The sequence below is a fragment of the Oncorhynchus nerka genome, linkage group LG27 (assembly GCF_034236695.1).
Source record: "Oncorhynchus nerka isolate Pitt River linkage group LG27, Oner_Uvic_2.0, whole genome shotgun sequence".
In the NCBI taxonomy this organism is placed as follows: Eukaryota; Metazoa; Chordata; class Actinopteri; order Salmoniformes; family Salmonidae; genus Oncorhynchus; species Oncorhynchus nerka.
Window position 1 is genome coordinate 98,003,305 of NC_088422.1, and position 13,677 is coordinate 98,016,981.

At 38.0% G+C, this 13,677-nt stretch overlaps 1 protein-coding gene across 2 annotated transcripts in view; it reads left to right on the forward strand.

Annotated features, from left to right (window-relative positions):
• Positions 1–13,677, forward strand: part of pde8a (phosphodiesterase 8A) — a 266,783-nt gene that overhangs the window by 104,572 nt on the left and 148,534 nt on the right. For both annotated transcript variants that reach the window (XM_065012412.1, XM_065012413.1), the window contains one exon: positions 2,943–3,133. In XM_065012412.1, the coding sequence (XP_064868484.1) occupies positions 2,943–3,133 (191 nt within the window). The remainder of the gene's footprint in view (positions 1–2,942; positions 3,134–13,677) is intronic.

Consider the following 13,677-nt stretch of genomic DNA (forward strand, 5'->3'; position numbering starts at 1 on the left):
TATAGAGGGGTTATTAACTCAGTCAGATATAGAGGAGTTATTAACCCAGTCAGATATAGAGGAGTTATTAACCCAGTCAGATATAGAGGTGTTATTAACCCAGTCAGATATAGAGGAGTTATTAACCCAGTCAGATATAGAGGAGTTTTTAACCCAGTCAGATATAGAGGAGTTATTAACCCAGTCAGATATAGAGGAGTTATTAACCCAGTCAGATATAGAGGAGTTATTCCCCCAGTCAGATATAGAGGAGTTATTAACCCAGTCAGATATAGAGGAGTTATTAACCCAGTCAGATATAGAGGAGTTATTTACCCAGTCAGATATAGAGGAGTTATTAACCCAGTCAGATATAGAGGAGTTATTAACCCAGTCAGAGGAGTTATTCCCCCAGTCAGATATAGAGTAGTTATTAACCCAGTCAGATATAGAGGAGTTATTAACCCAGTCAGATATAGAGGAGTTATTAACCCAGTCAGATATAGAGGAGTTATTAACCCAGTCAGATATATTGTTACCATGGCTACGCTCAATAGGCTACTGGTAATATTACCATGGCTACACTCAGTAGGCTACTGGTAATGTTTCCAAGGCCAAGTTGTAAAACTTTCTCCAACGTTGTAGATAGAAATTCCTTGAATAGAGCCGTTGTTATTCCTTATTCAACATGTCAGATCGGCATGTTTATTCTTCATAGCGTATTTCTATCTAAACGTTGCGTCCAACTGAACACGCCCCCAGGTTGTTAGCTATAGCTAGTTAATGAGGTAACAGGACTGAACAAGGTTTTAGCCTAAAGAAATTAACTATAGAAAGAAAACAAACGTAGCGCCGGCTCGAATCAAGACGTTTTCTCTGAGGAAAAGAAGGAGACTTGGCTACGTTGGCTAAGGATCCTGTATATGAAATGCAGAGGGAAAACTGGGAGGGCTAGCCTATAATTTCACTCAGCCTACTTTTCTATAACCTATGCAAGGGAGAGAAAAACATAGCTAGACTGTTGTTTTACTATTAAACTCAATGCTGCTATTGTTTTTAATTTCCTGAAGCAGCTCCAGACAAAGGGTAGCTAACTAGCAGGCTGGTGATGGCTAGTTATTAGCTAAAAGGTGAACTAAGAAAGTCGCCTGCGAGATTGGTATAATCGGAGGCGGAGCCAGTCTGCCTGTCTTCCCACACTCATGGCTTTCTCCCCTGCAGCTCACCAGCTGAGTCTGTGTCTGCTGGGTTTGATGCATCCTTCCCACTGCTGAACTATACCTGCGCTTTGCATCTGTCCTGCTAATATTAATTGTGCTTATTACTAAAAACCTTTCAATCTTTTCAAAAACTGTTAATCAGTCGACTTAGTAGTCAGATTTTAGTCACAAAGATAATTTTGTCTTGTTTTAGTGAACTGAAAAATAATTTTTGTAAATATTTTCTGGGACTATTTAGTCTGTTATAGTCTCATCAATTGCCAATGAAAAACAGGTGTTTGATAAATATTTGGCCTCCTAGCTCCTGTCCTCCTAGCTCCTAGCCTCCTAGCTCCTGGCCTCCTAGCTCCTGGTCTCCTAGCTCCTGTCCTAGCTCATGTCCTCCTAGCTCCTGTCCTCCTAGCTCCTGGCCTCCTAGCTCCTAGCCTCCTATCTCCTGTCCTCTTGGCTTCTAGCTCCTGTCCTCCTAGCTCCTGGCCTCTTGGCTTCTAGCTCCTGTCCTCCTAGCTCCTGGCCTCTTGGCTTCTAGCTCCTGGCCTCCTAGCTCCGAGCCTCCTAGCTCATGTCCTCCTAGCTCCTGGCCTCCTAGCTCATGTCCTCCTAGCTCCTGGCCTCCTGTCCTCCTAGCTCCTGGCCTCCTAGCCTCCTAGCTCCTGGCCTCCTAGCTCCTGGCCTCCTGTCCTCCTAGCTCCTGGCCTCCTAGCTCCTGTCCTCCTAGCTCCTGTCCTCCTAGCTCCTGGCCTCCTAGCTCCTAGCCTCCTAGCTCCTGGCCTCCTGTCCTCCTAGCTCCTGGCCTCCTAGCTCCTGGCCTCCTAGCTCCTAGCCTCCTAGCTCCTGGCCTCCTAGCTCCTGGCCTCCTGGCCTCCTAGCTCCTGGCCTCCTGGCCTCCTAGCTCCTGGCCTCCTAGCTCCTAGCCTCCTGGCCTCCTAGCTCCCCTCCTGGCCTCCTAGCTCCTGGCCTCCTAGCTCCCGGCCTCCTAGCTCCCGGCCTCCTAGCTCCCGGCCTCCTAGCCTCCTAGCTCCTGTCCTCCTAGCTCCTGGCCTCCTAGCTCCTGGCCTCCTAGCTCCTAGTCTCCTAGCTCCTGGCCTCCTGGACTTTAAGTGAACAGAGAGACGTCTTTGTACCTTTAACTCAATTTTGCAGTTGTGATGCAAACCGTGAGACTCCTGAACAAACTTCCCATTCTGTACATTGATTGTGTCTCCTGCCAACTGGTCCACAATGACGTCTGTTAGGCCCAGTGAGTCATCTAGCTACCTGCCTTCTCTCTCTCTCTCTCTCTCTGTGTGTGTGTGTGTGTGTGTGTGTGTGTGTGTGTGTGTGTGTGTGTGCGCGCCGCAGCGAAACCTAGATGCCGCTTAAAAGCCATGGATTAACGCAAGCAAGGGGTTATGTGAAAGTATTCTGCTTGGTAGGAGGGTGTATGTGTACCCTCTCTGACTGTGTGTGGTTGTGTGTGCGCACAGTGTCTCCCCTTACAGGTACAGTTAGTATTTCACCTTTAACCTCTACCCTTACAGGTACAGTTAGTATTTGACCTTTAACCTCTAACCTCTCCCCTTACAGGTACTGTTAGTATTTGACCTTTAACCCCTAACCTCTCCCCTTACAGGTACTGTTAGTATTTGACCTTTAACCTCTAACCTCTCCCCTTACAGGTACTGTTAGTATTTGACATTTAACCTCTCCCCTTACAGGCACTGTTAGTATTTGACCTTTAACCCCTAACCCCTCCCCTTACAGGTACTGTTAGTATTTGCCAAAGAGGACAGCCAGAATAATGGGTTCTGCTGGGCGTGTGAGAAGGCCAACTTCAGGTGTAACGTGGCGAGGACGCCAGAGGCAGCGCTGGAGTGTTTCCAGGAAAAGCACCACGACCTCGTCATCATCGACCACAGACATTCCAGATACTTCGACGCTGAATCACTATGCCGGTACGTTGTTATATCAGTAGGTTAGGTATATGCCGGTACGTTGTTATATCAGTAGGTTACGTATATGCTGGTACGTTCTATCAGTAGGTTAGGTATATGCTGGTACGTTCTATCAGTAGGTTAGGTATATGCTATATCAGTATTAGGTATATGCTACATACGTTATATCAGTAGGTTAGGTATATGCTGGTACGTTACCTTGTTATATCAGTAGGTTAGGTATATGCTGGTATGTTATATCAATAGGTTAGGTATATGCTGGTACAGTAGGTTAGGTATATGCTGGTATGTTATATCAGTAGGTTAGGTATATGCTGGTATGCTGTTATATCAGTTAATATGCTGGTATGTTATATCAGTAGGTTAGGTATATGCTGGTACGTTATATCAGTAGGTTAGGTATATGCTGGTATGTTATATCAGTAGGTTAGGTATATGCTGGTACGTTACCTTGTTATATCAGTAGGTTAGGTATATGCTGGTATGTTATATCAGTAGGTTAGGTATATGCTGGTACATTCTATATCAGTTTAGGTATATGCTGGTACGTTATATCAGTAGGTTAGGTATATGCTGGTACGTTATATCAGTTAGGTATATGCTGGTTAGGTATATGCTGGTACATTATATCAGTAGGTTAGGTATATGCTGGTATACCTTTGTTATATCAGTAGGTTAGGTATATGCTGGTACGTTATATCAGTAGGTTAGGTATATGCTGGTATGTTACAGTAGGTTAGGTATATGCTGGTATGTTATATCAGTAGGTTAGGTATATGCTGGTATATGCTGGTACATTATATCAGTAGGTTAGGTATATGCTGGTATATGCTGGTTGTTATATCAGTAGGTTAGGTATATGCTGGTATGTTATATCAGTAGGTTAGGTATATGCTGGTATGTTATATCAGTAGGTTAGGTATATGCTGGTATGTTATATCAGTAGGTTAGGTATATGCTGGTATGTTATATCAGTAGGTTAGGTATATGCTGGTATGTTATATCAGTAGGTTAGGTATATGCTGGTACGTTATATCAGTAGGTTAGGTTATGCTGGTATATCAGTAGTTATATCAGCTTAGGTATATGCTGGTATATATCAGTAGGTTAGGTATATGCTGGTATGTTATATCAGTAGGTTAGGTATATGCTGGTATGTTATATCAGTAGGTTAGGTATATGCTGGTACATTATATCAGTAGGTTAGGTATATGCTGGTACGTTATATCAGTAGGTTAGGTATATGCTGGTACATTATATCAGTAGGTTAGGTATATGCTGGTATGTTATATCAGTAGGTTAGGTTAGGTATATGCTGGTACGTTTATATCAGTAGGTTAGGTATATGCTGGTACATTATATCAGTAGGTTAGGTATATGCTGGTATGTTATATCAGTAGGTTAGGTATATGCTGGTATGTTATATCAGTAGGTTAGGTATATGCTGGTACCAGGTATATGCTGGTATTTATATCAGTAGGTTAGGTATATGCTGGTATTACCTTGTTATATCAGTAGGTTAGGTATATGCTGGTATTACCTTGTTATATCAGTAGGTTAGGTATATGCTGGTACGTTATATCAGTAGGTTAGGTATATGCTGGTATATGTTATATCAGTAGGTTAGGTATATGCTGGTACGTTATATCAGTAGGTTAGGTATATGCTGGTATGTTATATCAGTAGGTTAGGTATATGGTTTATATCAGTAGGTATATGCTGGTACATTATATCAGTAGGTTAGGTATATGCTGGTATATATCAGTAGGTTAGGTATATGCTGGTATGTTATATCAGTAGGTTAGGTATATGCTGGTACATTACCTTATATCAGTAGGTTAGGTATATGCTGGTATTACCTTGTTATATCAGTAGGTTAGGTATATGCTGGTACGTTTATATCAGTAGGTTAGGTATATGCTGGTACATTATATTGTTATATCAGTAGGTTAGGTATATGCTGGTACGTTATATCAGTAGGTTAGGTATATGCTGGTACATTATATCAGTAGGTTAGGTATATGCTGGTATGTTATATCAGTAGGTTAGGTATATGCTGGTATGTTATATCAGTAGGTTAGGTATATGCTGGTACATTATATCAGTAGGTTAGGTATATGCTGGTATGTTATATCAGTAGGTTAGGTATATGCTGGTATTAGGTATATGCTGTTATATCAGTAGGTTAGGTATATGCTGGTATGTTATATCAGTAGGTTAGGTATATGCTGGTATGTTATATCAGTAGGTTAGGTATATGCTGGTATGTTATATCAGTAGGTTAGGTATATGCTGGTATGTTATATCAGTAGGTTAGGTATATGCTGGTACGTTATATCAGTAGGTTAGGTATATGCTGGTACGTTATATCAGTAGGTATATGCTGTTATATCAGGGTATATGCTGGTACATTATATCAGTAGGTTAGGTATATGCTGGTAGGTATATGTTATTATATCAGTAGGTTAGGTATATGCTGGTATTATATATCAGTAGGTTAGGTATATGCTGGTACATTATATCAGTAGGTTAGGTATATGCTGGTATGTTATATCAGTAGGTTAGGTATATGCTGGTATGTTATATCAGTAGGTTAGGTATATGCTGGTACGTTATATCAGTAGGTTAGGTATATGCTGGTATGTTATATCAGTAGGTTAGGTATATGCTGGTATGTTATATCAGTAGGTTAGGTATATGCTGGTATGTTATATCAGTAGGTTAGGTATATGCTGGTATGTTATATCAGTAGGTTAGGTATATGCTGGTATGTTATATCAGTAGGTTAGGTATATGCTGGTATGTTATATCAGTAGGTTAGGTATATGCTGGTACATTATATCAGTAGGTTAGGTATATGCTGGTACATTATATCAGTAGGTTAGGTATATGCTGGTACATTATATCAGTAGGTTAGGTATATGCTGGTATGTTATATCAGTAGGTTAGGTATATGCTGGTACGTTATATCAGTAGGTTAGGTATATGCTGGTATATCAGTAGGTTAGGTATATGCTGGTACATTATATATCAGTAGGTTAGGTATATGCTGGTACATTATATCAGTAGGTTAGGTATATGCTGGTATGTTATATCAGTAGGTTAGGTATATGCTGGTACGTTATATATCAGTAGGTTAGGTATATGCTGGTACGTTACCTTGTTATATCAGTAGGTTAGGTATATGCTGGTACGTTACCTTGTTATATCAGTAGGTTAGGTATATGCTGGTATGTTATATCAGTAGGTTAGGTATATGCTGGTACGTTATATCAGTAGGTTAGGTATATGCTGGTACATTATATCAGTAGGTTAGGTATATGCTGGTATGTTATATCAGTAGGTTAGGTATATGCTGGTATGTTATATCAGTAGGTTAGGTATATGCTGGTACGTTATATCAGTAGGTTAGGTATCTGCTGGTATATTATATCAGTAGGTTAGGTATATGCTGGTACGTTATATCAGTAGGTTAGGTATATGCTAGTACGTTACCTTGTTATATCAGTAGGTTAGGTATATGCTGGTATGTTATATCAGTAGGTTAGGTATATGCTGGTACATTATATCAGTAGGTTAGGTATATGCTGGTACATTATATCAGTAGGTTAGGTATATGCTGGTATGTTATATCAGTAGGTTAGGTATATGCTGGTACGTTATATCAGTAGGTTAGGTATATGCTGGTACGTTATATCAGTAGGTTAGGTATATGCTGGTACATTATATCAGTAGGTTAGGTATATGCTGGTACGTTACCTTGTTATATCAGTAGGTTAGGTATATGCTGGTACATTATATCAGTAGGTTAGGTATATGCTGGTATGTTATATCAGTAGGTTAGGTATATGCTGGTACGTTATATCAGTAGGTTAGGTATATGCTGGTACATTATATCAGTAGTTTAGGCTGGTAGTTATATCAGTAGGTATATGCTGGTACGTTATATCAGTAGGTTAGGTATATGCTGGTACGTTATATCAGTAGGTTAGGTATATGCTGGTACATTATATCAGTAGGTTAGGTATATGCTGGTACGTTATATCAGTAGGTTAGGTATATGCTGGTATGTTATATCAGTAGGTTAGGTATATGCTGGTACATTGTTATATCAGTAGGTTAGGTATATGCTGGTATTATATCAGTAGGTTAGGTATATGCTGGTACATTATATCAGTAGGTTAGGTATATGCTGGTACGTTATATTATATCAGTAGGTTAGGTATATGCTGGTACATTATATCAGTAGGTTAGGTATATGCTGGTACGTTATATCAGTAGGTTAGGTATATGCTGGTTATATCAGTAGGTTAGGTATATGCTGGTATATATCAGTAGGTTAGGTATATGCTGGTACATTATATCAGTAGGTTAGGTATATGCTGGTATGTTATATCAGTAGGTTAGGTATATGCTGGTACGTTATATCAGTAGGTTAGGTATATGCTGGTACATTATATCAGTAGGTTAGGTATATGCTGGTATTATATATCAGTAGGTTATGCTGGTATTATATCAGTAGGTTAGGTATATGCTGTTATATCAGTAGGTTAGGTATATGCTGGTACGTTATATCAGTAGGTTAGGTATATGCTGGTACATTATATCAGTAGGTTAGGTATATGCTGGTATGTTATATCAGTAGGTTAGGTATATGCTGGTATGTTATATCAGTAGGTTAGGTATATGCTGGTATATTATATCAGTAGGTTAGGTATATGCTGGTACGTTATATCAGTAGGTTAGGTATATGCTGGTATGTTATATCAGTAGGTTAGGTATATGCTGGTATGTTACCTTGTTATATCAGTAGGTTAGGTATATGCTGGTACATTATATCAGTAGGTTAGGTATATGCTGGTACGTTACCTTGTTATATCAGTAGGTTAGGTATATGCTGGTACGTTATATCAGTAGGTTAGGTATATGCTGGTACGTTATATCAGTAGGTTAGGTATATGCTGGTACATTATATCAGTAGGTTAGGTATATGCTGGTACGTTATATCAGTAGGTTAGGTATATGCTGGTATGTTATATCAGTAGGTTAGGTATATGCTGGTACATTATATCAGTAGGTTAGGTATATGCTGGTACGTTACCTTGTTATATCAGTAGGTTAGGTATATGCTGGTACGTTACCTTGTTATATCAGTAGGTTAGGTATATGCTGGTACGTTATATCAGTAGGTTAGGTATATGCTGGTACATTATATCAGTAGGTTAGGTATATGCTGGTACGTTATCTTGTTATATCAGTAGGTTAGGTATATGCTGGTACATTATATCAGTAGGTTAGGTATATGCTGCTATGTTATATCAGTAGGTTAGGTATATGCTGGTACGTTATATCAGTAGGTTAGGTATATGCTGGTACATTATATCAGTAGGTTAGGTATATGCTGGTATGTTATATCAGTAGGTTAGGTATATGCTGGTATGTTATATCAGTAGGTTAGGTATATGCTGGTATGTTATATCAGTAGGTTAGGTATATGCTGGTATGTTATATCAGTAGGTTAGGTATATGCTGGTATGTTATATCAGTAGGTTAGGTATATGCTGGTACGTTATATCAGTAGGTTAGGTATATGCTGGTACATTATATCAGTAGGTTAGGTATATGCTGGTACATTATATCAGTAGGTTAGGTATATGCTGGTACATTATATCAGTAGGTTAGGTATATGCTGGTATGTTATATCAGTAGGTTAGGTATATGCCGGTAAGTTATATCAGTAGGTTAGGTATATGCTGGTACATTATATCAGTAGGTTAGGTATATGCTGGTACGTTATCTTGTTATATCAGTAGGTTAGGTATATGCTGGTACATTATATCAGTAGGTTAGGTATATGCTGGTATGTTATATCAGTAGGTTAGGTATATGCTGGTACGTTATATCAGTAGGTTAGGTATATGCTGGTACATTATCTTGTTATATCAGTAGGTTAGGTATATGCTGGTACGTTACCTTGTTATATCAGTAGGTTAGGTATATGCAGTAGTAGGTTAGGTATATGCTGGTACATTATATCAGTAGGTTAGGTATATGCTGGTACGTTATATATCAGTAGGTTAGGTATATGCTGGTACATTATATCAGTAGGTTAGGTATATGCTGGTATGTTATATCAGTAGGTTAGGTATATGCTGGTATGTTATATCAGTAGGTTAGGTATATGCTGGTACATTATATCAGTAGGTTAGGTATATGCTGGTATGTTATATCAGTAGGTTAGGTATATGCTGGTATGTTATATCAGTAGGTTAGGTATATGCTGGTATGTTATATCAGTAGGTTAGGTATATGCTGGTACGTTACCTTGTTATATCAGTAGGTTAGGTATATGCTGGTACGTTATATCAGTAGGTTAGGTATATGCTGTACATTTAACATTATTATATCAGTAGGTTAGGTATATGCTGGTACGTTATATCAGTAGGTTAGGTATATGCTGGGAACTACATTATATCAGTAGGTTAGGTATATGCTGGTACATTATATCAGTAGGTTAGGTATATGCTGGTATGTTATATCAGTAGGTTAGGTATATGCTGGTACTTGTTATATCAGTAGGTTAGGTATATGCTGGTACGTTACCTTGTTATATCAGTAGGTTAGGTATATGCTGGTATTACCTTGTTATATCAGTAGGTTAGGTATATGCTGGTACGTTATATCAGTAGGTTATATATGCTGGTACATTATATCAGTAGTTAGGTATATGCTGGTACATTATATCAGTAGTTAGGTATATGCTGGTACGTTATATATATCAGTAGGTTAGGTATATGCTGGTATGTTATATCAGTAGGTTAGGTATATGCTGGTACGTTATATCAGTAGGTTAGGTATATGCTGGTACGTTACCTTGTTATATCAGTAGGTTAGGTATATGCTGGTACATTATATCAGTAGGTTAGGTATATGCTGGTACGTTACCTTGTTATATCAGTAGGTTAGGTATATGCTGGTACGTTATATCAGTAGGTTAGGTATATGCTGGTACATTATATCAGTAGTTTAGTTATATGCTGGTATGTTATATCAGTAGGTTAGGTATATGCTGGTATGTTATATCAGTAGGTTAGGTGTATGCTGGTATGTTATATCAGTAGGTTAGGTATATGCTGGTATGTTATATCAGTAGGTTAGGTATATGCTGGTACGTTATATCAGTAGGTTAGGTATATGCTGGTACGTTATATCAGTAGTTAGGTATATATTATATCAGTAGGTTAGGTATATGCTGGTATGTTATATCAGTAGGTTTGGTATATGCTGGTATGTTATATCAGTAGGTTAGGTATATGCTGGTACGTTACCTTGTTATATCAGTAGGTTAGGTATATGCTGGTACGTTATATCAGTAGGTTAGGTATATGCTGGTAGTAGGTTAGGTATATGCTGGTACATTATATCAGTAGGTTAGGTATATGCTGGTACATTATATCAGTAGGTTAGGTATATGCTGGTATGTTATATCAGTAGGTTAGGTATATGCTGGTACATTATATATCAGTAGGTTAGGTATATGCTGGTACGTTATTGTTATATCAGTAGGTTAGGTATATGCTGGTACGTTACCTTGTTATATCAGTAGGTTAGGTATATGCTGGTGGTACATTATATCAGTAGGTTAGGTATATGCTGGTACGTTATTGTTATATCAGTAGGTTAGGTATATGCTGGTACATTATATCAGTAGGTTAGGTATATGCTGGTTATATCAGTAGGTTAGGTATATGCTGGTACGTTATATCAGTAGGTTAGGTATATGCTGGTACATTATATCAGTAGGTTAGGTATATGCTGGTATGTTATATCAGTAGGTTAGGTATATGCTGGTATGTTATATCAGTAGGTTAGGTATATGCTGGTATGTTATATCAGTAGGTTAGGTATATGCTGGTATATATCAGTAGCTGGTATGCTGGTTATATCAGTAGGTTAGGTATATGCTGGTACGTTATATCAGTAGGTTAGGTATATGCTGGTACATTATATCAGTAGGTTAGGTATATGCTGGTACGTTATCTTGTTATATCAGTAGGTTAGGTATATGCTGGTACATTATATCAGTAGGTTAGGTATATGCTGCTATATTATATCAGTAGGTTAGGTATATGCTGGTACATTATATCAGTAGGTTAGGTATATGCTGGTACGTTATATCAGTAGGTTAGGTATATGCTGGTATGTTATATCAGTAGGTTAGGTATATGCTGGTACATTACCTTGTTATATCAGTAGGTTAGGTATATGCTGGTACGTTCTATCAGTAGGTTAGGTATATGCTGGTACGTTATATCAGTAGGTTAGGTATATGCTGGTTATATCAGTTTATATCAGTAGGTTAGGTATATGCTGGTACGTTATTTGTTATATCAGTAGGTTAGGTATATGCTGGTACATTATATCAGTAGGTTAGGTATATGCTGGTATGTTATATCAGTAGGTTAGGTATATGCTGGTACGTTATATCAGTAGGTTAGGTATATGCTGGTACGTTATATCAGTAGGTTAGGTATATGCTGGTATGTTATATCAGTAGGTTAGGTATATGCTGGTATGTTATATCAGTAGGTTAGGTATATGCTGGTATGTTATATCAGTAGGTTAGGTATATGCTGGTATGTTATATCAGTAGGTTAGGTATATGCTGGTATGTTATATCAGTAGGTTAGGTATATGCTGGTACGTTATATCAGTAGGTTAGGTATATGCTGGTACGTTATATCAGTAGGTTAGGTATATGCTGGTACATTATATCAGTAGGTTAGGTATATGCTGGTACGTTATCTTGTTATATCAGTAGGTTAGGTATATGCTGGTACATTATATCAGTAGGTTAGGTATATGCTGGTATGTTATATCAGTAGGTTAGGTATATGCTGGTACGTTATATCAGTAGGTTAGGTATATGCTGGTACGTTATATCAGTAGGTTAGGTATCTGCTGGTATATTATATCAGTAGGTTAGGTATATGCTGGTACGTTATATCAGTAGGTTAGGTATATGCTAGTACGTTACCTTGTTATATCAGTAGGTTAGGTATATACTGGTACGTTACCTTGTTATATCAGTAGGTTAGGTATATGCTGGTACATTATATCAGTAGGTTAGGTATATGCTGGTACATTATATCAGTAGGTTAGGTATATGCTGGTACATTATATCAGTAGGTTAGGTATATGCTGGTATGTTATATCAGTAGGTTAGGTATATGCTGGTATGTTATATCAGTAGGTTAGGTATATGCTGGTATGTTATATCAGTAGGTTAGGTATATGCTGGTATGTTATATCAGTAGGTTAGGTATATGCTGGTATGTTATATCAGTAGGTTAGGTATATGCTGGTATGTTATATCAGTAGGTTAGGTATATGCTGGTATGTTATATCAGTAGGTTAGGTATATGCTGGTACATTATATCAGTAGGTTAGGTATATGCTGGTACATTATATCATAGGTTTGGTATATGCAGTTATATCAGTAGTTAGGTATATGCTGGTACGTTACCTTGTTATATCAGTAGGTTAGGTATATGCTGGTACGTTATATCAGTAGGTTAGGTATATGCTGCTACGTTATATCAGTAGGTTAGGTATATGCTGGTACATTATATCAGTAGGTTAGGTATATGCTGGTACGTTATATCAGTAGGTTAGGTATATGCTGGTATGTTATATCAGTAGGTTAGGTATATGCTGGTACATTACCTTGTTATATCAGTAGGTTAGGTATATGCTGGTACGTTACCTTGTTATATCAGTAGGTTAGGTATATGCTGGTACGTTACCTTGTTATATCAGTAGGTTAGGTATATGCCGGTACGTTATATCAGTAGGTTAGGTATATGCTGGTACATTATATCAGTAGGTTAGGTATATGCTGGTACGTTATCTTGTTATATCAGTAGGTTAGGTATATGCTGGTACATTATATCAGTAGGTTAGGTATATGCTGCTATGTTATATCAGTAGGTTAGGTATATGCTGGTACGTTATATCAGTAGGTTAGGTATATGCTGGTACGTTATATCAGTAGGTTAGGTATATGCTGGTATGTTATATCAGTAGGTTAGGTATATGCTGGTATGTTATATCAGTAGGTTAGGTATATGCTGGTATGTTATATCAGTAGGTTAGGTATATGCTGGTATGTTATATCAGTAGATTAGGTGTATGCTGGTATGTTATATCAGTAGGTTAGGTATATGCTGGTACGTTATATCAGTAGGTTAGGTATATGCTGGTACGTTATATCAGTAGGTTAGGTATATGCTGGTACATTATATCAGTAGGTTAGGTATATGCTGGTACGTTATATCAGTAGGTTAGGTATATGCTGGTACATTATATCAGTAGGTTAGGTATATGCTGGTACATTATATCAGTAGGTTAGGTATATGCTGGTACATTATATCAGTAGGTTAGGTATATGCTGGTACGTTATTGTTATATCAGTAGGTTAGGTATATGCTGGTACATTATATCAGTAGGTTAGGTATATGCTGGTACATTATATCAGTAGGTTA